Source organism: Typopeltis vanoorti, chromosome 20 (genome assembly GCF_054136105.1).
Source record: "Typopeltis vanoorti isolate ZY-2024b chromosome 20, IOZ_Tvanoo_1.0, whole genome shotgun sequence".
Classification (NCBI taxonomy): Eukaryota; Metazoa; Arthropoda; class Arachnida; order Uropygi; family Thelyphonidae; genus Typopeltis; species Typopeltis vanoorti.
Window position 1 is genome coordinate 44,806,683 of NC_143568.1, and position 25,800 is coordinate 44,832,482.

The 25,800-nt window shown below is 37.6% G+C and overlaps 1 protein-coding gene across 2 annotated transcripts in view; it reads left to right on the forward strand.

Moving 5' to 3' along the window:
* The window catches only part of LOC150095403 (filamin-A-like), a 640,838-nt gene that overhangs the window by 256,205 nt on the left and 358,833 nt on the right, over positions 1-25,800 (forward strand). For both annotated transcript variants that reach the window (XM_090410722.1, XM_090410723.1), the window contains exons 10-11: positions 8,885-9,142; positions 19,452-19,642. In XM_090410722.1, the coding sequence (XP_090266848.1) occupies positions 8,885-9,142; positions 19,452-19,642 (449 nt within the window). The remainder of the gene's footprint in view (positions 1-8,884; positions 9,143-19,451; positions 19,643-25,800) is intronic.

Genomic DNA, 25,800 nt, shown 5'->3' on the forward strand with positions numbered 1-25,800 from the left:
TACCACGATTGATACATGGTAGGCTGAGCCTTAAATCTAATAGAAAGTATTCTATCATTAATGGGTTTATAACCAAGAAGGCATTTTGACATGACCTTCTCCGCTTCATCTGGTCTCTTTAATTCCCAGAATATCAATTTCATACCTATCCATCTCTTTACAGAGAAGCTAGTTTGCTTAACTAACTACCACCATTCTGCTACTTTCACCTAAGACTCTAAACATGCAAGCAACTACTAGTCAACAACTGTTTTTCAATCTACTTTCATATTTATGAATTTAGGGACGTAAAACACACGTGTTGAAAAGATTATTTTACTGATTAATAATAAAATAATAACTTGACGTTTCGACCCCTGTATTGAGGTCATCATCAGAAGGATACATGTGTATAAGAACCAAGCTACATGCTGTTGCACTCTATACAAGTAAATTACATCTACGTTATTAACTAATTTTTTTCTTAGCCTGCCCTCTAGTGATAAAAAAAAATTGCCAATAAAAACTACAATAAACTCGGTTAAAGTCCTCGTGTACTAGGATTCTTCTGGAATTATACAGTTCAAATTGCTATATTAAGATTATCTTCTGGATTTTTACAGTACAGGTTGCTATTGAATGTTCAGGGAAAAAAAAAACACTTCACCAAGACTTCTTGTATTGAGATTTTTCTGTGTGGTTGCTATGAAGGTTGCAGATGGGTCCTCCACATTCTTGGAATGGTTAGACCATCATTTTTATTCAGATTAGGATCATGTTTAAGCATTTCACATGCTTCTTTGAATTTCCGCTCAAACCAAGTTTTGGTGCGGTGTAGGGACTTGGTACCTTTCCAATCAATTCTGTGATATGTTTGGAGGGCGTGGTCAGATAGGCCAGTTTTTCCAAAATGGAGGTATTTTATGTGTCATTTGTGTTCATCCTTCCTGATTGGGATGGTGTGCCCTGTTTCCCCTATGTATGGTATGTTACATGTGCATTGTATTTTGTAAACCCCTGGGTGGGCTAGGTGTGGAAGAGGATCCTTGGAAGAACTGAGTAGGTGTCTTAATTTTGTCGGGGGTTTAAAGGTGGTTTTGATGTTGTATTTGTTTAGTGTTCTATCTATTTTTTCGAAAATGCCTCTAACATATAGTATAGCAATAGCATTATTGAAATCTTTTTTGTTATTAGTGTTATCTTTGTGGAGGATCTTGTGAATGGTTTTTATACTGTATCCATTTTTTATAAAGGTATGTTTGATGGTCTCATATTCATGGTTAAGAGCTTGTTCATTTGAACAAATAGATTGAGCTCTGTGTTTAAGGGTGCTTATGACCCCTAGTTTTTGTGTTGGGTGGTGATAAGAAGTTTTGTGTATGTACTGGCCTGTGTGTGTAGGTTTGCGGTAAACCGAGGAGAGACAGCCTGAAGGAAGATGCATGACGAGTGTGTCTAGGAACGGAAGGGAGTTGTTTTTTTCTGTTTCAGTGGTGAATTGGATGCGTTTGTGTTGTTTGTTCAGGTGGCTTCGGAATGTATTTAGTGCATCATGGCTGTGGGACCAAATGACAAAAATATCATTGACGTATCTGAGCCAAACTTTGGGCTTTAGGCATGCCGACTCTAGAGCTCATTGCTCAAAGTCTTCCATATAAAAGTTTGCTATTGGGAGAGAAAGTGGTGAGCCCATGGCTGTACCCTCTTTTTCAAGGTAAAAATTGTTTTTCCACACGAAATATCCGGAGCGGAGTATGTTTGTAAAGAGGGTCGTGATGTTGTGTGGAAATATGTTCTGTAAGAGCAAGATAATATCATTGATTGGGACATTGGTGAAAAGGGAAGTTATGTCAAAGCTGACTAATAGATCTTGGTCATTGAGTGTAATGTTTTTAATTTTGTTTATGAAATTTTGAGTATTTTTTATGTAGGAAGGGGAATGACCAACCATTTCCTTGAGTGTGGCCGCTAATTTTTTGGCTAAGTGGTAATTCGGGCTGTCAATTCCTTCCACAATTGGACGTAATGGTGTTGTCTGTTTTGTTTTTTGGCAGGCCATAAATTCTGGGCGCGCGGGCATACTGAGGTATTAATTTTTTAATTGTTTCTTCCGGCCACATGTTAAATGATTTAAGTAGTTCAGTAGTTTTCTTTTTGTTGCGTTGTGTGGGATTGTAATTTATCATTTGGTAGGTGTTGTGGTCCGATACCAAATGGTTAATTTTTTCCATGTAGGTTGTCAGATTTAAAACAACAGTGGCATTCCCTTTTTGTGATAATAATGTCATGGTTATTTTTTAGGGATTTCAGGGCCAGTTTTTCCACTTTGTTTAGGTTGCTGCTTAATTTTTTGGTTGAATTTAGTAAACAGGCAGTTTTCATTGGTATTTTGTCAGCTAAATTGGCAGGGAGGGATCTTAAACCTCTCTCGATATGATAAATTATATCTAGTTTGTTTACTGACCTCGGAGCAATGGTGTAATTTAAACCTTTCTCCATTAGCAAGCGTTCACCTTGGGTGAGGTTGTAATGCAATTGGTTGATAACCAGATAGTGTTCTGATGGTGGTTGGTTGCTCCTAACTGCGTTTGTGGGTGATTAGCTACTCCTCTCGTTATGGCATCATAATTATCTTGTACTTTCCTGTAGTTTTAATGCTTGAAACTTCATTATTAATTGTTCTTTGTTTTTGAGTATAAGCAAGTGTAAAAGAAAGTGTTTACAATCTAGCTGCAAATATACCAGAAACAAATTTTCATCAATGTCTTTCATTCTGTTTATTTTTGTACTCTGGAGTAGTCTTTCTCATATTGATTTCTGTAACTTCTGGTTCATAAAACATACCAGCAGGTTCTTTCTTTCTAGCATGTAGGCTTATGTGCTGACTTTATTATTATTATTATTTCGGGCAACTCCAAGGAGTCGATAGACTCATCGAGGGAGGCCCTAACATCATGTCAAGAACAACTATTCATCACACAGTATCTATCATACCTCACCTTGAACTCATTCACGGTCATAGCACCTACAACAGACTCTGGCAGCTTATTCCACTAATTCACCACTCTCCAAGTAAAAAAACTAGCTCTAACACCACTGCTAACCACATTCTTGCCCAGCTTCCATGTATGGCCCCTAGTCCTCCCACCACCAGTCCTATTCTCAAAAATATCTTCTGGATTAATCTTATAGAAACCCTTCAGTAATTTGAATGTCTTACTCATCTGCCTATCAACCAATTTTTGCAACCCACAAATCTTCAACCTGTTCTCATAAGGTTCATTCCACAGACCTGCTATCATCTTGGTCACTCGTCTCTGGATCCTCTCCACCTCCTCCCCATCAAGAAGAAACCCTGGCACAGTAGTCTAGATGGGGATCTTATCAAGGCTCAATACAGAGGAACAATAACCTGTTTCTCATTGCTTGTTAAAGTATTTTTCAGCAACCAAGTGATTTGATGAGCTAATTTAGCCACTTTTGCGATGTGCCCCTAAACTTCAACTCCCTATCCACCAACACTCCCAAATCCCTGGCCTCGTCAATCTCCTGGAGTACAGTTCCACCAATGTGATATACTGCTGCTAATCTTTTCACCCTAAATACATAACCTTACACTTTGCCACATTAAATTGACATCCATTCTCCTTAGCCCAGTCCTCCAAACTATCCAAATCATCTTGCAAAATTTTGACATCCTGTGCACTCACTATTGCTCTACCCAACTTTGCATCATCAGCAAACAAGTGAACATTTCCTCTCAGATTCTTTCCTATATCGTTAATGAACAAATTGAAAAGTAGTGGTCCAAGAACAGAACCCTGGCACACCACTAGTCACAGGCCATCTTTTGGACTCTACTCCTGAATAAACCACTCTCTGATATGTCTCCATCAACCACTCTCCTATCCATCTCACCAACCCTATATCCATCCCCATATGCTGCAGTTTACTGATTAGAATTCCATGTGGTATCCTGTTAAAAACCTTAGCAAGGTCCAGTAGGATCATTGTAAACCCTTTACCCTTATCCAGTTCAGCTGTCACTGTGTTATAAAACGTGAGCAAGTTACATCAACCACCCTCCTATCCATCTCACCAACCCTATATCCATCCCCATATGCTGCAGTTTACTGATTAGAATTCCATGTGGTATCCTGTCAAAAACCTTAGCAAGGTCCAGTAGGATCATTGTAAACCCTTTACCCTTATCCAGTTCAGCTGTCACTGTGTTATAAAACGTGAGCAAGTTACTGAGGCATGATCTACCCTTCACAAAACCATGCTGTCCCCCATACAGTATCCCATTTTCATGTATTCAATCCTGTATTTTTCTCTTGACTAATTTCTCCAAGACCTTGACAATGATTCCTGATATGCTAATCGGTCGGTAATTTACAACAGCAGTCTTGGAACCTCCTTTATGCAGTAGAACTATTTTCCCCCTCTTTCCACCTCCTCGGGACTAACCCAGACCCGAGACTCAAAATTAAACAAAATGGCCAAGGGCACTGACAATTCTTTAGCCGCTTCACGTACGACACAAGCTGGTATACCATCCAATCTCATAGATGTATTGACATTGAGGTTTTGTAATAGACTACTCACCTCCACTTCATTCACCACAATTTCCGTATAATCTATTGGTTCATTCATTCCTGCAATGTCACCACCTGGATGATATACTCCTGCAAAGTGCTCGCTCAGTAATTCAACTATATCAACTGAATCGGTTACCTCCCTACCATCGGCATTCTTTAAAATCATTCTGCCATATACATTTTTTCTTTTACTTGCAACATATCAAAAAAACTGTTTGGGATTCTCTTTAGCCTGCATGGCTAGTGTTCTTTCATAATCTGCTTTTCTTACCACACTCGTTACCTTTCTGGCCTGCGCTTTATACTGTTCATGTGCCTGACGGTCACCTTTCTCCTTAAATTCCCTCCATAGGTGTTTCTTTTTTTGCAGCCCAAGCTTAATGGTGTTATTTATCCATTTAACCCCTACTTGATTTATTATTCGGACTCTAGGTATACAGTCAGCCATTGCTTCATGCAAACACTTCTTAACTGCCTCCCATGCACTATCAACATCCAGCCCTTGCAGTTTTACATGCCATGGCACTGTACCAATCAATCTCCTAAGCTTGTCATACTTACCAGCCTGATAATTCCGCATGTACCCTGTCTTAATTGTAAATTCCACACCTTTAGCCACCTGCCAAGTCAAGACCCTATGATCGCTCTCACCAATTGGTGGCTACGTGGTCATATTTGTTACAGCCAAATTCTCAGATGCAATTACTAGGTCAAGCACTCTCTGATCCCTAGTATTTTCCATTACATGCTGTCGCAGATGGTTATCCCTTAATAACTGCATAGTGTGCTTAATAACCCCCACTTTGGAGACCACCGGTGGTCTCCAAAGTGGGGTACGCGTACCCCAGGGGATATGCGAGTCGATATGTGGGGGTGCGTCAAAAAAGTTTTATATTGATAGGAAAAAAATTAAGTAATTAATTAAAGATAAAGAATATTACTTTCTTTCATCAATTAAACATCTATCTGATATAGACAAAGACGTTATAAAGATCCTGTAACCTTAAATTTGTGAGTAGCGCATATTGGGCGACTTTGCACACATAATTGTCCATGACAAAGCTGTAATGTTTTTTAAAAAAACTAGGGAGTAAATCTCTTACTTCTTATCACTGCCATTGTTTGTAGAGCATCCTAGTGTTGACAAGCCCAACTAGAGAAAGAAAATTGCTTAGTTATCCTGCTATCTGCAGATGACACCACATTTGTAGTAAGTTTAATGATTTTTTAGTATATATTGTTTCTGTGCAATTCCAATGCCTTTTTGTGCTTCCTTTTGCGTTTACACCAGAAATAATGAATTAATATTAATATTATAATAAATTAATTGACATTAGATACAACATATCTCTGAAAAACAAATTTCAACAAAAATCTCTTCACAATTGTTGGATGGGGCTGAAGTCCAAGTATAGCAATTTAATAAACACAGCAAATGATGTACTCCTACCGTTTGGTTTTACTTATTTATGTGAGGTATCATTTTCTGCAGTGAGAGGTATTAAAACCAAATATCGAAATAAATTAAACTTGGAACCAGACCTTCGTATCACAGAATTTTAAGAAATTATGAAAGAAATGCAAGGCCATTGTTCACATTAAATATTGTAATAAATATGTTTGTAAGCTGTTAATAATAAAAATAATGTGTAAAAATATCTAGCTTTTTTAATTATTATATGATGATACAAGGCATATTTTCTCTTTATAATACTTATTACAATAGATTTTTGCTCAATCAATTGGGGGTACGCGCTATTTATTTTTTCTGTCTTGGGGGTACGCGATCAAAAAAGTTTGGAGACCACTGATCTATTCCATCACCTGGTCTATAGCAGCACCCAACTGTATATTTTGTTCTGCTAGTCTCAATCTCTCACCAATTAGCCTCAAATGTGCTCTTTTCTCTGTCCTGCAGTTCCACTTCTATTCTCCTTGGCTGTAGATCATCAGTAACACTCCTCCCCCATTTTATTCACCCTGTCACTCGTGAACACACCATACCCCTGACATTCAATCCCACTAGCTATATCATCTTCTGTCAGCCATGTTTCACTAATGCCAATAACCTGTGGACTGGAAGTGTCAACCAAGGCCAAAAATTCTTCCTTCTTGTTCCTAATACTTCTGGCATTAGTATACATGAATTGCAGAAGCCCATTTGTCCCATCCCTATTTTGATGCCTTATACTAACTATCCCATTCTGATCTGTTGACTTTCACTTATTAGGTTTAATGGAATGAATACAGCATAGAGAAACAATAAAATGCAAATTTATTGGATCCCATATTTTGTCTCTGTTACAGAGACATCATGAGGGATACAATCTTAAAATTGTAAAAGCACATAAACACTCAAAATAATAAGTGGGGAAAAAAAAAAAAAGACTAAAAGCTTAGTCTTATGAGGGACAGCCTCTATGGTGCCATTAGCCAGCCTTAGCCATAAAGTTTAACAAATCTGTTGCTGATTCTACAAAAGGTTTTTCAAGTTTATGTTGTTCAGTAATGCACATCTAAAGCACGGGCAGCTAGACCAGAAACTATAGTTATAGCAGCAGATGTTTCTTGTGTTCACCTAGTCAGATGTTGGAAGATCTCCCAGTTCTTGCAAATTATCTTATTATGGTCAAACTGACCATAATAAGGTAATAATGGTCATACTATCAACTTTGTGGCATGTTGTAACTGCATGCCTTTCTACTTAATGGTTTTTTTCTAAAGCTTCTTTGTTTTGATGCTTATTGAGATAGTAAGTGAAATATTAGCTTATTAGTAATTAATACTATTGTCATGTTTTCTGGCTTAATAAATTCATCCTATGAGACCACATGAAATTGTTTCACAAATAGTTGAAGCAGTGGCCCAAGAAAAGAACCCTTTGTCATGTGAATGACTTCCTTCTGAAATAACTTGCTAGTGTCTTTCATACAACCAGTTTCTTATACATCCCAAGAATCCACTATCTATTTCACCTCTTATTTTGTACACAAACTTGCCTTTGGCAATCCGGAAAATATATTCCCAAATACCCCCCCTCCCCCCACAAAAATTATTGTATATAAGTCTCATTCACTTCTAGTTCATCTGTTGTTTATCTTCTTTCTGATTTTTGCATGCATTCATTTACATGCAGTGGTTGCTTTACCATGTACCACTGTTACCTTTTTTAGTACAGTGATAAATTTTTCATAAATCCAAGTAGATTTCTAAAGCAAAACTTCCTCCTTTACACACATTTGCTGACCATCATAGCTGGTTGGGTGTTTTGGATATACAGCCAATGCAACTAGATATTAGGCAAATATTAAATCTGTAAATTGTGTATTCTTCTTCCAGTTTGCTGTTTTGTGGAAGGAAAAACAAAAGATTTTTGAAAAGAAGAATATTCCATTTCTGTACGAGACCAGCTAACTCACCTTCAGTTGAAAAGCCCTGATAAAGTTTCTTCACATCTTAGGTGGTATTTGAACCCAGATCCTATCATAGAGAATCCTACACTTATCAACTGAATCCTGTGTATGCAGAATTCAGTCTCTCTCTCTAGTATTGTACTAGTTCATAACTGGGTACCTCTGTTTTAGTGCCATCTTTTGAAATGGTACTAGTTTATCTTCATTTCACTCCTGCAGGATCTTTTTTTATTCCAAGACTAGGTTAGGGACACATTCAGCTTATTTGCACATTCCTGGATGCAGCAGTATGTCATCCAACTCCAGAACCTTATATCTAATCAACTCAGCATCTCGTGTACATCTGCTTTGTTCATTTCTAATTATTCATATTCCTTCATCACTTTCTCTATGAAATGCATTGACAAAGTATTACTAAATAAGTCCACTTCATTTGTGGCGTGGACTCATTTGGCCTGTTGTTGCCACCTGGTCAGAATTGCCATCCACCAGTCACCTGTTATGGAAAAATGGGTTATGGACATGATATCAGTGTATTTTCTGGTGGTTGGTTCCTGTTTCAGTCCACTCTGAGCCTTCAAATCCTGCAACAGTCTGAAGAGATAGTGCTATCAAGATTATCTTAATCTGTAAAGATTTCATTTGTGTTCTCTCCATTTTAAAGATACTGTAGTATAACTGTGTCATTTTCTAATGCCCAAAATTTACCATTATGAAGAATTCATGTAATATCCTATTGGATATTGCTAACATTCTTCATGTGACTTCATGCTAAGAGATCTTTCTTGATATGTTGTTAATATGCTTATTGTATATTGCTTAAACAGTTGATAATGATTAGCAATAATTTATTTTCAATTAAATTTCATTAATATATATTCATAAATTTAGGTGGAACTCCTGAGCATGTGGACATAAATAAGTTAGATGACACTACTTATGAGTGTCTTTATCGACCACCGAAAGAAGGACGTTATGTGGTAACAATCACTTATGGTGGACAGGAAATTCCTCGAAGTCCTTTTGAAGTAAATGTAGGTCCATATAAAGAGTCAAAGATCCGTGCTTATGGACCAGGTTTAACTGGAGGTGTGGTGGGCTATCCTGCTTGTTTCACAGTTGAGACAAATGGAGAAACTGGATCTCTTGGTAAGTTATCAGATTGATATTATTAGTATTATTTAAGACCTTCAGGGAGTAAAGGACTGAAGGGAGATTGCACATCATCCCACACTAGCAGCATTTATATCTTCTCTTCAACTCATTTACAATAGATGCACTCACCACTTCAACAGGTAGGCTGTTCCGCTCACTCGCTGCTCTGTGCAATAAAAATCTAGCTCTCACATACACTCAGTGCCCACAGATGCTCTGTTCTTTTCTCCCCACTATTCATATAATGAAAATTTTCATTAAACAGCCAACAGCACATCTGCCTTTCTGATATCCAGAGCACTTAATATTCAAAATACAACCTCTTTATGTACTTCTAAACATTCGACATCCCCAATACCTTGAGAATCTGTCTAGTATTTAGGTTTGAGCTAGTTTAAACTCATTATTAAGTTTAATAGAATGAATACAGCACAAAGAAACAATAAAATGCAAGTTTATTGGATCTTTTATTTCATCTGTCACAGAGAGATCGTCAGGGATGTAATCTTAAAATTGTGAAAGCACACTCAAGCACATAAGTCTGGGGGGGGGGGGAGAGTTAGACTGAAAAGCATAATGTCCTATGAGGGACACCCTCTATGCATACTTGTTGGGTGAGAGATCTAAGAATTAGTGTTTCCCAAATCTTAGGAAAGTTTGAGACTACCATATTTAGTAAGATTAGGTTGATTTAACAGATCTCCTGCTGATTCTAAGAAAAGTCTTTCAAGTTTATTTGTTGTAGCCAAGCATAGTTTTTTTTTTTTTTTTTTCATTTGATTCTATGCTAAGTATCCAAAGCATGGTTAGCTAGACCAGACTGATCATAGTTTTGGATCATAGGAAGATCTCCCAGTTTGACCATAATAAAACAATTTTTAAGAACAAGGAACCTTGTAATCATCTGGAACAGAGTGGATGCTTAGGAGATGCAGATAAGGGTAGCCATTATTATTAACATCTGACTTCCATGTAGTCAGAGACTCCTCATGGAAGACACACACACACACATGCAAATCTCTTCCAACCATGCCTAAACTGATTCTTTGTGTCTACGTTCGCAACACACTCAGGCAATTCATTCCACTCACCAACCACTCTGGATGCAAATAACTGACTCTAAATTAAAGATACTTTTTTAATCCTTTATCCAAGTGTAGGCAAACAAAGTGTGTGCCTGAAGTGTTTTCAGGACTGGGGAAACTCATGGTAAAGGTGGTATGACTTCACATCACTTGCATTGCCAGACCTCTGTGTCTGAATCCCACTGAAGAGACCTCAACAAAGGTTGAAACTGGTCTGGGTAGGGACCCTTCCCAAAATTAATAGCAGTATATACCTGCAAGGAGATGTACTTTGCATTATGGGATACCAAGGCAAGTGATGTGAAGTCATACCACCTTTACCACGAGTTGCCCCAGTCCTGAAAATACTTCAGGCACAAACTTTGTTTGCTTACACTTGGATAAAGGATTAAACCAAGTATATAATTTCTTGGTATCTTTAATTTATAGTATAACCAAGTGAAAAAACTTCCAACGAAGAACTGACTCCTCTGCTCACATCCTCCTTATACAGTTTCCAGGGATAGCCTCTTGTTCTATCTCTCCTCTTCCATTCTTTGAAAAATTTCTTTCATGTTAACCTGATAACTCCTAACTTATGTCTCAGTCATATCCCTCTCCTCTCCTCCTTCTATTCACAAGGCTTTGCAATTTACATTCTTTCAATCTATCTTCATACTCCTCTTTCAAAAGATCATTTACCACCTTTTGTCAATTTTCTCTGGACCCTTTCTAAGACATCCTCATCACTGTGAAAGCTTGGTGACCAAATCTATGCTCAATAATCCATATGAGGCCTGATCAAGACCTTATACAAAGGAATCATAACCTCTTTATTTCTGCACATCAAGGTTCTCCACATCACTGCCATTATTCGATGTGATGACTTTACAACTTGTGCAATGTTGCCCCCTGAATTTCAGGTTCTTGTCCGCCATCACTCCCAGATCTCTCATCTCCTGTACCTCAAAATTTTCCCACCAAGTGTTTATTTGCATCCCATTGTTGCTTACCAAATTTCAAACCTTACACTTTGCAACATTGAACTGACAGTTCCATTTACCAGTCCATTCACACAATATATTCAAGTCCTCCTGTAAGGCCATAACATCTACTAGACTCTGCATTGCTCTCCCAAATTTTGCATAATATGCAAATAGTTGCAAATCAGCAGTTAAACCCATCCCATAGTGAGTTGGATCTGTGACAGCCAGTCACAGATCCAACTCACTAGTCTGTTATCCAATCTCATCCATTTCATTTGATTTGACAACTTGTCATGTTGGCAGTCTATCAAAAGGTTTTGCAAAATCTAAGTTTACCACTATATATGCATCTCCCTTGTCTAAGACATTTGTCACCTTGTTATAGTACATAAGTTGGTAAAACATGATCTCCCTTTAACAACTCATGCTGACAACCACAGAGAATACTGCTATTATCAACCTATTTTTGTATCCTAGTTCTCTAGTTCTCGCCAATCTCTCCACAACTCCGGATGTACAGATTGGCCTGTAATTTGTAGCCAGCCACAGCCTTATCGCCACCTTTATGCAGTGGAACAATTTTATTAAATAGACATGCCAGTGCTACTGCCAATTCCCTGGAACATTCCTTTAAGATGTATCACCATATCTTAAGGGAATCCTATCACCTTATCAAGCTTATTTATTTCCTCATATAATGCCTGCTCACTCCCAATTAAGCCATCTTTTTCTATGTCCTCTACACTTGAGTTTGTCATGATATTTCACCCCTGATGAGGATGAAACACTCTTATAAACTGTCCACTGAATACTTCAATGATGCCTTCTATTGCAGTTGCCATTTTACCATTTTCATCTATTAACATCATCTTACCATAATCATTCTTCCTTCTACTTGCCACATATCTGAAAAACTCTAGGGTCTTTTCTTCTCCTGATTTGATAATTTCTGCTTATACTGTTTGCAGTTCTTACCAACTCAGTCACCTTCCTGGCTTGCAATTTTTACTACTCATGCAATTGATTGCTGCCATTATTCATCTTGTGCTTCTTCCATAGTATCCTCTTCTTCCAAATCTTCCATCATGCTTAATCCCTTTATTCATCCATTTGACACCTGCTTTATCCAGTCTTTTGACTTTGGAATACATTTGCACATCACTGCACAGCATTTATCTTCCTTACACTTAACACCTCATTCCATGCTATAGCTCCATGCTGTCTCCTAAGCTTTTCATAATCACCAGCCTTATAATTTCACATACTTCCTTTCCTCACAGAAGTCTTCATATGGCTAGCCACAACCCAGGTGATCACTTAATGATCACTCTCACCAACTGAAGGGAAGTGGGAAACCCCCCCACTCACAATCACATCCTCTGCTCATAACTATACACCAGCATCAACCTGCCATAATTATTTTCCCTCTTGCTTGTCACATAGCAAAAAAAATCCCTCGGATTAGCTTTGACCTGATTGGCCAACCATCTCACTCCTATTCTATTTATTTGCTAACTCTTGGTATTTCTGTACTCTGACATCATTTCCAAATCAAGAGTTGCGTTGGCTACCCAGACTTATTTACTAATGTAGATGAATATTTCTAAATGTGAACTTTATAACAACCCATAAAAGGTGCTGTATAAAATACATGAATTTGACCTCTATGATCTGATGTAATAATACCATGATAATAATAAAAAAAAAAAAAGCCTCTTGGTATGCATTGCTTTTGTTAGATACTGCTTTATCATTTCCCATGCACTGTCAACATCTTTTCTACACAATTCAGCTTAATGTATTGATGCTAGTTGACTACAGAGCTTCTTATAATTATCTACCTTATAGTTCCACATATGATAACTTTTTCCTGTTTGACTACCTTCCAAACCTCATGATTACTTTCACCAAAGGTGGCAATGTTAGTACCTCATTCACAATCACCACGTACTACTATTTTACACTTGAAGGACACAATTTTTCTGCTATCATTAACAATACTTCTACCCCCCATTCCTCCTCTCTTCATCTTTCTACTCTTTTGGAAAATCCATATCCTACCATTTCAAGTTCTGACAGTATATCATCCTCAGTCAACTTAGTTTCACTTATACCAGTTAATTTTGGGCATAATTCAATCAATGCTTACAAACTCAGCCCTTATTTATGATAATTTCTTTATTTCTGAGAATCTGTATATTAGTGTACAACCATAACAATTCTCCAGTCTTTGGGGCCATCCCATCAACACAATCACTCTTTCACTTTTTACTCTCTCTGCTATAGTGCACTTCTCTCTTCATTCTGACCATCCCTCTTCCCCTGATCCTGACTGTGATTTTCATTTATGTTCTTATCATCCCTATCATTCTGCACTGCATTACTTTGCTCTGCTATAATCACTTCTTCACCTTTGTATCCATCTTCTTACCGTCCTTCCACAACCTGCTTCTCAACCCCCCCTCTCTCTCTCTGACTCTTAGTCATACTAATTTCGCATGGACCCTGTGCACTCTTATTAAACAACAATTGCTCCACACAATTTAGCCATTTTGTCATTCAATATCATTGCTCTCCTTCTCAGCTCACTACTGTCATATCTAGGCAACAAACTAACCACTTTTCCAATAACACTATTATTCTTCCCTTCCTGCAACAACTTTAAATTCTTTTCCACATTCTTCGTTGCACTATTCAAGTCATTTGTGCCTACCACTAATTTTGATGCCTGTTCCTTCTATGGAACGCATCTGATATTCGTTTTATTCTACCACCTGTAAAACATGTCTTGTGCACTTTGTCTTTTACCACACCTTTAATGATTGAGTCACTATATAGAGCAACGCTATCATCCTTAGATACTTGCTTCTTCTTAAAAGGTGCTTAACTTCCTTGTCATTTACACTAGTTATGCTCTTCTTTAAACATTCAATTTCCTTCTCTTCTTTTAACTTGACTCTTCATTTTCATTAATTCTTGCCTATGTTCTTCTATGTCACTTCTGTTATTACCATCGCAAGCTCTTCCATCCATTTCCTGATTATTCCTGGTAACACCATTCTCATTTTTGGAACATCTAGCCTTTCATCACATTTCCTACATACTGTAATATGTTCATTTTTACCATTCCATCTAACACTCCATAAATTTTTAATGTTTTTGGATGAAAACATGAAACAATTATTACATCTTATCCATTGCAAAAAGTCCAGGGAAAAACTTGATCTCAGAATTGAAACCTTCTGTGCTGTTGGCACTTGATTCTTTGCTGCCACTGTCGCAATTTTTGTAATGTTAACAAGCACTTCCACGTTAATCACAATAAAAACCGAAGCGAACGCTTTTAGAACTATAATACCACAATACAATGATTATATTCAGTCTATTACACAAAAGCACTGTTATACAAATCTACACATTATAATTTGGGGTGGGGGACCTTTTGGTAGCACCATTCAAATAGACAGATTCTTTGATGTCTCTGTGATAGATGAAATATAGGCTTCATGTCACTAAACCTAATAACGAAAGCAAAAACTGCTTTATTAGGGAGAAATATTCTAATAGTGATATTGATTGCTAAAACAACGAGCAACATTGGTTACTCGTTGTTTTAACAGACACCCCATGCCATGTAATGTGCCACAAGTTTTTAGCCAGTATAAATTAGAGGAATATGATGCTCTCAAGTTAGTGCCACTGTGTCTCGGTGAAATGGCTGCAAGAAGGGAACTGACTGAGTTTGAAAGAGGTATTGTGATAGGATGCCATGTTGCAAGTCTATCTGTTCAGCAAATTGTTGACAAATTAAGTCATCCCTTGTGAACAATCAGTAATACTACACTGAGATGGATGCACAGGGAGTCAACTGCAAGTGCTACCTGCAGTGGACAACCCACCATTCTCTCTGAACATGACTATAGAGTGTTACAAAGGATATGTAAAAGCCACCATTCATTAGCCAATACATTGAATCTGGACTTCAGGGCATTGACTGGAATACGAATTTGAAGTAGGCCTAAAAACATTCAGATCCAAGTCTCACAACATGGGTTTCCATGCTAGGAAATATGCTAGTCCCACGTTACCTGAACCAACATGTGGCATTGTTTTCAATGGTGCAAAGAGTGTGGCAGTGGGACATGGAAGCTTGAAAAGCTGTGATATGGAGCAATGAATCTCACTACATCCTCTACTGAGCAGATGGATGTCTTACCAGAGGGTGTTACTCCAACTATGAAATTTGGTGCTAGCGGTGTGATAACATGGTCCTGTTTTTCCTAGTTTGACCTCGGGCCTCTGTTTGTGGTGTTACTAACATTGAACTCGGAGAGGTATCTGAACATTCTGGACAGGTACAATGTTTCCTATTTTGTGGTGTTTCTACAGAATTGACTTCAGCAAGACAACGCACCATGTCATAAGGCTGCTGCTGTAACTGCATGGTTTGTGGACATAAATGTTATCGCACTGGACTTTTCTCCACAGAGCCTTGTAAATAGGAAGTTAGTGGTAAGTTTTTTTCAAGTAGTACTATCATATCCTGTATACCCCTGGAGGGTACATATCAGGAATTCAGTGATGATGACATTAATAGAATATATATTAATAATATATTAATTTTACATTAATAATATTAATGTAATTTTAATAATAATATATACCGAACATTAATAATATATAGATTAAAAAAAGGTTGTTCTTATGTTAATTGAGCTAGGCTTAAACTTCTTCAAAGGTAATTATGTATAACATGGTGTATTAATGGGGCATTATGAAAAATTAAAACAGTTATGTCAATTTCATTTTATGCTGAGTGGTCTCACAGTTGTAACACAGTCTTTTTGAAAGGAAACTGCTTTTATAGAGGACCTTTTTTAACTATGTGGCCACTAAGAACCACTTTCTGAGCAGGCTGGACTTATTAAATTTTTGTGTCTAATATATTCTTAATGCTCAAAATGGATTTGTTAGAGCTAATGATGAAACTATTGCTAGCTCTTTTGCCCTTCATGGCAATTTTCTTTTACATTAGAGATGAAGAAAAAGTTAGTAGATCTTTACTTTTCTCTCAGATATTTTGAATTCCTTCTGAATCTACCAAGAAAGGTTATAGAACTGACATGCATTTGAAATCACTATTCTAGAGGCCAAACATAGTACTTTTTTCATCAGGTTGTGCTATTTAAGGATGGAAGTTATTTATTCAAGCAACAACTACTATAAAGTCAAACCATAGAACTTCAGGTCTACATCAAGAAGAGTAGTGGTCTAATGATGAACAGTAAAATTTCTTCTGATTAGATACTAATATCTAAATTCCTGAAGAGAGAGAGACTTCTACTGATAACATTATTATTTGAATTTGTGATCAAATTAAAAAATGTTGAGTATCAGGATGAGTTATTTAATCAAATAAAATATTTTGTTTAATAAAAAATATTTATTAAACAAAATATTTTTTGATATTTGTACCCTGGCACAGATTAAACATTCCTCAGTACCTTTGTTTTATTTTATTTTTTGATCTTTTGATATGAATTTGTTATGCTGTTGGCATTTTTGTTATTTTGAATCATCTTCCTTTGTAAATATTATAAACCTTCCTGCTTCAGATCAGCTTTCTCCACCATAGGAATCCAGTTTACTTCAGAAGTTGAATTTAAATTCTTTACTTTCTGGACCTTCTTATCTTTAGAAAACATGGTTTTCAGTGTATAGAAATTATACAGAAAGAAAACTAATACAGGGAAGTAGATTAATGGTATTCTCATCATACTATAATAAATTTAGTTTAATCCTTTATCCAAGTGTGAGCAAACAAAGTTTGCGCCTGAAAGTATCTTCAGGACTGGGTTAAGGTGGTACTACACCAGGGCAACTCGTTGCAAAGGTGGAGCAAGCTACCAACACTCCTATCCTAATATCTCCCATAATGCAAAACACATCTCCTTGCGGATATGTCTAATGTTATGCATTAAGGGAAGGGCCACTACCCAGACCGGTTTCGACCTTTATTGAGGTCTCTTCAGTGGGAGCCAGGCCCAAGTTGAGATATCAGGAAGAAGCATTAGCAGGTCATCTCCACCTATAGGAATTGCCAATTGGTGTGCCACCCTTTTTTAATAAATTACTCTGGATTTAGAGAAAGATGTTGAAAGTTTATTTTCCACTTGGTTAGAGTATAATAAATTTAGTTTAATCCTTTATCCAAGTGTGAGCAAACAAAGTTTGCGCCTGAAAGTATCTTCAGGACTGGGTTAAGGTGGTACTACACCAGGGCAACTCGTTGCAAAGGTGGAGCAAGCTACCAACACTCCTATCCTAATATCTCCCATAATGCAAAACACATCTCCTTGCAGATATGTCTAATGTTATGCATTAAGGGAAGGGCCACTACCCAGACCGGTTTCGACCTTTATTGAGGTCTCTTCAGTGGGAGCCAGGCCCAAGTTGAGATATCAGGAAGAAGCATTAGCAGGTCATCTCCACATTTGCAACGCTTTTGCAACGAGTTGCCCTGGTGTAGTACCACCTTAACCCAGTCCTGAAGATACTTTCAGGCGCAAACTTTGTTTGCTCACACTTGGATAAAGGATTAAACTAAATTTATTATACTCTAACCAAGTGGAAAATAAACTTTCAACATCTTTCTCTAAATCCAGAGTAATTTATTAAAAAAGGGTGGCACACCAATTGGCAATTCCTATAGGTGGAGATGACCTGCTAATGCTTCTTCCTGATATCTCAACTTGGGCCTGGCTCCCACTGAAGAGACCTCAATAAAGGTCGAAACCGGTCTGGGTAGTGGCCCTTCCCTTAATGCATAACATTAGACATATCCGCAAGGAGATGTGTTTTGCATTATGGGAGATATTAGGATAGGAGTGTTGGTAGCTTGCTCCACCTTTGCAACGAGTTGCCCTGGTGTAGTACCACCTTAACCCAGTCCTGAAGATACTTTCAGGCGCAAACTTTGTTTGCTCACACTTGGATAAAGGATTAAACTAAATTTATTATACTCTAACCAAGTGGAAAATAAACTTTCAACATCTTTCTCTAAATCCAGAGTAATTTATTAAAAAAGGGTGGCACACCAATTGGCAATTCCTATAGGTGGAGATGACCTGCTAATGCTTCTTCCTGATATCTCAACTTGGGCCTGGCTCCCACTGAAGAGACCTCAATAAAGGTCGAAACCGGTCTGGGTAGTGGCCCTTCCCTTAATGCATAACATTAGACATATCCGCAAGGAGATGTGTTTTGCATTATGGGAGATATTAGGATAGGAGTGTTGGTAGCTTGCTCCACCTTTGCAACGAGTTGCCCTGGTGTAGTACCACCTTAACCCAGTCCTGAAGATACTTTCAGGCGCAAACTTTGTTTGCTCACACTTGGATAAAGGATTAAACTAAATTTATTATACTCTAACCAAGTGGAAAATAAACTTTCAACATCTCATCATACTAATTAAATACTGTCAAAACATTTATCTATTATGATCACATCTTATGTTCTATTGATGCTTTATTATAACAAGAATTAGATTCATCATACATTCTTTGTATATATTATGACAGTTATCTCATAAAGAAAATAATAAAGAATCATAGTAATCATTCTATTCTGGAAGATATTTGTAAGGTTTCTATTCTGTATGTCTGAGGTATTTTAGAAAAGATAGCTGGGCTTCTTCATTTTGGTTTGTCTACATAAAAGTTGAAATCCTTGTTAGGTTTGTTGAAAGACAAGTTTAATCCATTGTTCCATGCAGGAATTCACAGAATGTCTTAATTATTGTACTTTGGTCAAACAGAGAAGTCAGTATGTGTCCTTTAGAACAACAACCGGATTATCTAGTTAACAGTGATTCAGCATGTAGTTCTTTCTAGTTACAGAGCTCATTACAACAGAACAAAAGTTCTCCATAAAAGCTTTTTTATTTGTTGTTGTTCAAAAGGTATACAAAGAGAACTAGTGAGGCATATAATAGATTTAAAGCAACTGATAAATCTTTAATTTAACTTTTATTGTATAGAATTTGTACAATTTTAAATGCACTTCTACTTTTTGTGTTATTCCATCCAAGTAACCTGTATGTTTCAGTAACTACAGTTATGAGACATGACCAAAAAACTGTTAGAAATAAAGTTTTCACATGTTATCTAGTTTTAGTTTTATTTATTTATCACTGTTTATATATTAAGTTGCTTTTTTATTTTTTTTAAAGTTTTTAGTGCATTATCTTTTCAGGATTCTCCATTGAAGGACCATCTCAAGCAAAAATCGAATGTCATGATAATGGAGATGGATCTGCTGATGTTAAATATCATCCCACAGCACCTGGAGACTATGCTGTTCACATTCTTTGTAATAATGAGGATATTCCAAAATCACCATACGTCGCACAGATACTTCCTAGAACTGATTATTTCCCAGAAAAGGTAAAAAAAAAAAAAAATTTGCATTGCATTGCCAGTAGCACCCAGTTTCACCTGGGTGCTACTGCTGCTAGTATCTACCATCATGATTGATGAATTCACTGCAGAATGTTTCTGATATTTAGTTATTTACTGACATTCTATGAGACTGAGTGCTATTGTTCATGTTTGTAAAATAAACTTGTTAAATGAATTAGTGGCACTGAAGTTGCAAAAATACAGCATTCAAATAAAGATATCTATAAATGGGGGCGCTAGTGGGCCAAGTACTGCGGACGTGTTTTGAAGAGCTCCTGATTCAGATAAGTTTTTACTAGGAATAATTAAGTATATATGCGTAATTGTTTGAGTAAGAGTGGCTGTAAACGTTGTACGCTACCGGTATTATTAGTGTGGGTTTTTTTTCCTTGTCTAAACTAAATTACGAAATCGTTATTATTAGACCTAGTAACCGGCAGAGAGAAAAAAAAAAAAAATGGCGGCGGCATTGTCATTCCATGATTTGAATGTAGATTTCAGTCGTTTCGTTAAGTGTGAGGTCTGTTATATGTATTCCTTCGATTACATAAATGATTTGTGGATGTTTAGTGCGGATGGAAGAAGGGTGTGTGCGAAGTGTGACCTGAACGAAGAACTAATGAATGCGAATATGAAATTGATGACAGAAAGTGCTAGTACTGATTGTGTCGCGATTGCACGTTTGAAAGAAATGGATGGTGAGCAAGAGAAGCGAAAAAATGTTAAAAAATCAGGAAAAAAGAAAAAGAGCGATTTGACAACCGTAACGGATGTTAAAAGGGACGAAAGTGAGGTGAAAAGAAACGAAATTGAGAGAACGAATGAAAGTAGAACTTGCGTAATGCAGAAATCGCAAGTAAAAAAAATCGAAAGAATAAATGATGGCGAAAGTTCGACGCATGTTGGACCGAAAGTACTGAAACAAAGAAAGATGAATGACAGTAAAAGTGAGAAGAATGATAGCGAAAGTTGGACGCATGTTAGTCCGAAAGTACGGAAACAAAGAAAGATAAATGAGAGTGAAAGTGAGAAGAATGATAGTGAAAGTTGGACTTATGTTGGACCGAAAGTACGGAAACAAAGAAGGATGAATGAGAGGGAATGTGAGAAGAGGGGGTCGAGAGTTAGAAAGTTAGAGAGAATGTGTCGCGAGGTTCGGAAAGTGAATTAGATTGGATGAGGCAAGAAATGAAATGGATGCGGAATGAAATTAAGAGAATTCAGGTCAAAACTATTAAAATAAATCATGATGGCATGAAAGAGTTAACGAAAGATGAGCGAGTGGCGTTGTATGGCGACTCCATTATTAAAGGTGTGCTAGAGGATAAAATGCACAAGGTATGTTTTCCAGGCGGTAAAATAAGTAGAGTGATTGAGGCATTGGATATGAGGCGGGAGCAAGCAAAAGAGTTAATTGTATTAATTGGTACAAATGATTTGAGAGAGAACAAAGAGCATGTCAAAATGAATGTCAAGAGACTGCTTGGAAAGATAAAAGAGAATAGTGTGACAGGAAGGGTGGTCAGTGTGTTGCCTAGGTATGATTGTGGTGAAATGAGGCAGAGAGCAAGGATTATGAATGGTATTCTGGCTGAAATGTGTGAGGAGATGGGTGTACAGTTTGTTAATGTGTGGAATGAGTTTGAGGGACGAAGTGAGCTGTATGGGAGCGATGGACTGCATTTGAGTGGTTATGGTGTGAGTCGCTTGGAGAGACTGCTGCTGGAAGGTAGAGAAGTGAATAGAGAAAATGAATCAGATCAAGAGGGGAGTGATGTGGAAGAGCAGGAGAGTAAGACAGGAGAGATTGAAGAAGTGGAAATGAATGGAGAGGTGAGTGGTATGAGTATAGAAAATGAGAGAATGGGTGTGCAAGAGGAGCAGGGAAACGAGGAGGCCCAGGGTGGACAGGGATACACAGCGTGAGAAAGGTGGATGCTCCAAGAGGAGGCGAGAGCATGTGTAGGCAGGAAAGTAATGGGATGACCAGGGATCAAGAGGAAACAGATGTTGTTGCAAAGGGTTCTAAAATGAAGAAGCAGAAAGAGAAATGGCCCCAGTCCGGCATGGAGAGAGCACATCGAGTGAATGGTATCAGTGGAACTAGCTGTAGATCCAGAAATGAGTTGTTGTGTTTGTATACCAATGCTAGAAGCATAAGAAACAAGGCGGATGAAATAGTTGCACTAATTGTGTCTGTGTACCCAGAGATTGTTGGAATAAGTGAGACATGGTTAGATGAGGACGACATCCTGACAGGAATAGAGATGGAAAGGTATGATGTGTTTCGTGAGGATAGAAGGGATAAAAAGGGAGGGGGAGTGCTATTGATGATAGAGAAAGAGTTATGTCCATACAAGGTAGAGATGCAAGAGGGAAATAGGGCCAGTGGTTTTGAGGCAGTATGGTGTGAGATAGAGGTGAATAGAATCAAATACTTGGTGGGATGTTGTTATAGACCTGGTAATGTGGATGGTGGTGATAGTGAAATGTATAGTCAAATAAGCCAAGCAAATAAGAAAAGGGTGATCATTATGGGTGATTTTAATTATGGCAATATAGACTGGATTGAAGAGATAGCGACTGGAAGTAAAGAAAATGAGTTTCTTGAGTTTTTGAGGGATAACTACCTCAGACAGTATGTAACAGAGGGCACACGAGGATTAATGGTCTTGGATTTGGTCATCTCATCGGAGGATGTAATTATAAATGATGTGTCAAATCATCCACCAATTGGTGAAAGTGACCATGAGGTGATTACCTGGGTGGTTGCCAGCAGTGCAAGGACCCCTGTGAAAAAAGGGTATATGTGGAACTACAAGGGGGGTGATTATGAAGAGCTCAGGAGACAGCTTGCAGATGTAGCATGGAATGAGGAGTTAGCTGGAAAAGAGATCAATGCAGCTTGGGGGATTTTCAAAAACTATTTAGTAGATGCAATGTCTAAATGTATACCACGGGTGAGAAGGTTAAATAAGGTAGGTGTGAGATGGATGAATAAAGAGATTAAGCATGCAATACAGAAAAAAAAGGCATTGTGGAGACAGCATAAGAGAAGTGGAAGTAACCAATTTCATGAGGTCTACAAAGACCAGGCAAGGAGGGTGACTTGGTTGGTGAGAGTAGCTAAAGAGAGGTATGAACAGCAGTTAGCTAATGAAGCCAAAAAGAATCCTAGGGAGTTCTTTCGATATGTAGCCAGCAAAAGAAAGAATGATTATGGAAGGATGACATTGATTGGAGGAAATGGTATAAAGACAGCTGTTGCAGAATGTGTTGTGGAGATACTTAATGAGCAATTCATAAAGATCTTTCAATCTTGTGAATGTGACTTCATGGAGAGATTAAGAGCAGTTGATGATGGGGAGGAGAGACTGACTGTAAGTGAGCAAGAGGTGTTTGGGGAGTTGAGTAAACTAGATGTAAATAAGGCTGTGGGACTTGATAATATATCACCACGTATTCTGAAGGAGTGTGCCAGAGAGTTGACACCTGCCTTGACATATTTTTTTAATACGAGTCTTGCACTTGGTCAAGTCCCTAAAGAGTGGAAGGAGGGCAAGATTGTGCCACTTCATAAAGGAGGTGATCGAACTCAAGCATCAAACTATAGGCCTATCTGTGTGTCAGGTGTTGTGGTTAAGTTGTTGGAGAAGCTTGTGAGAACTAGGATCCAGAGTTGGGTTGACAACAATGGTATAATCTTTGATGGACAGCATGGATTTGCTAAAGGGAGGTCATGTTTTAGTAATCTACTTACTTATTACAATAAAGTGACTGCTTCCTTGGACAGAGGAGAAGGATACACAGTAATATACTTGGATTTCGCAAAGGCTTTTGATAGAGTACCTCATGATAAGTTGACAGTCAAACTAGAGCAGATGGGGTTGGATATTAGATTAGTGCATTGGATTGGAGACTGGCTATCTGATAGGTATCAACAAGTTGTGTATGGGGGTGCAATATCCAGGAAAAGGAAAGTCACTAGTGGAGTGCCTCAGGGGTCTGTTTTAGGGCCATTACTATTTAACTTATATATTAATGATATTGGTGAAGATTTGGATGGAGATATTCAGTTGTTTGCAGATGATGCAAAGTTGGGATGAACCATAAAGAGTAGTGAAGATGTTGTGGCCTTGCAAGAAGACTTGAATAAATTGAGTGATTGGTCAAGCAAATGGGGATGTGAGTTCAATGCTGCAAAATGTAAGGTTTTAAAATTTGGAAAACAAAGATGGGATGCAGAATTTATGCTTGGTGAGAATATATTGTTGGAAGTAGAGGAAATAAGAGATCTGGGGGTGATAGTGGATAAGGATCTAAAATTTAGGGGACACATCGCCAAAATTGTGAAGACAACACAAAGACTTCTGGGAATGATGCGGAGGACACTGACATGTAGAAGTAGGGAGATAGTTGTTCCAATGTATAAGGCTTTGATTAGGCCACACTTGGACTATTGTGCCCAGATTTGGTCACCGGGTTTTCAGAAGGATGAAGAGATGTTGTAAAGGGTCCAAAGGCGACTGACTAAGGTAGTTTCTGACCTCTGGAATGTTGAGTATGAGGAAAGATTGAAAAGATGTAATTTGCAGAGTCTCGTGGAGAGAAGGAAGAGGGGAGATATGATAGAGACCTACAAGTTGGTAAGGGGTTATTATAGGATCAATGGTGGAGAAGTTCTACAGAGAATAGTGGGAGATCAGGGGAGAACCAGAGGTCATCCCTGGAAACTGTATAAGGAGGGTGTGAGTAAGGGAGTGAGAGGCAGGTTTTTTTCGTGCAGAGTTGTGAGTGATTGGAATGCCTTGCCTGAGAGCGTGGTGTCTGCAAGTAGTTTGAATGTGTTTAAGACACGGTATGATGAGATGTGTGTGTAAGATAAAAGGACCTCCTAGATGAGTCTTTGACTCCATGAGGTCTTGTTTAATAATAATAATAATAAATGAAAAATTAACCAGTTCATGTTTAAAAAGTATATTCTGATTAAACAAAATATAGAATAAAATATTGTTCTCATTGATGCACAATTCTATTACATAAAAAAAAACTTGGAAGTATATGTTTGACTTCACTTCTGAAGAGGTCCTTATTGTTTGAGGAATGATGCAGCTAGTGTTATCAAAGCTTCATTTCACCTGCTTCAAGAACAAGACAAAATATGATGCAACAATTAATTTATCCAGGCTTGTAAAAATTTTAGTGCTTCTACAGTCAAATGCTGCCTTATATGTTAATAGTGAGGAAAAAAATAGATGAGAACTTATCTGAATTTGTGAATATCAAAAGTCAACAAACCAGGATACAACATGTATATGCATTCCTAAAAAAGAGAGGGGGGGGGGAAGTTGGCAATATGATGATCCATTGATTCATCAATAGGTGACCTAAAAATAAGGAAAAAAAGTAACATTCATTTTATAATTTCACTTAGATTGATGTAGGATGAATTATGTGACATGCATTGCAGTGCAAAATACAAAATTCAGTGTGTCCTTATGTAGCAGAAATAAATAGTCCAAGAGAGAGAGAGAGAGAGAATTTTCCCCAAAACACTAAACTAGTAGTATACAGGACAGTTTTCAAATCTATTTTAATTTATTAACCTGAGAGCTGGTTTAGAAATAGTCGTACAAAGACTGCAGACCACAGATATAAGGGCTCTGAGACAAATTGGAGAATGAACATATGGCATCAATGGCAGCAGCATATTAAAATTGAAGAGAGTAGGAAGGAATGGCATTGTTAGCATTCAAGAATGTACAATATAAGCATCAAAGCTAATCTCTGGTATGGTTACTTAATTCACAGTTCACATTGAAGGTGATTTAGAGATTCGGCAGGATGACTTGAATAGACTGACAAAGGTAAATGGTTGCCAGTTTAATATGGCCATTGTAAGGGGATGCACTTCAAAAAGAGGAGATCACAAGCTGTGTACCATATCAATGGAGCTGGATTGCAGGAAACTAATGAGGACAGGGACTCGGGAGTGATTTGGACAGGTTGTTGAAGTTTAGAGGGCATATATTGCGAAGGTAGCCAAACAGCACATTTGATTAAGTGGTTGTTGAAGAACACAATAACGAGCAGTTAGTATGGTATGGCATCTCCACTTTGTTATGACAAGAAGCTTGCATGTA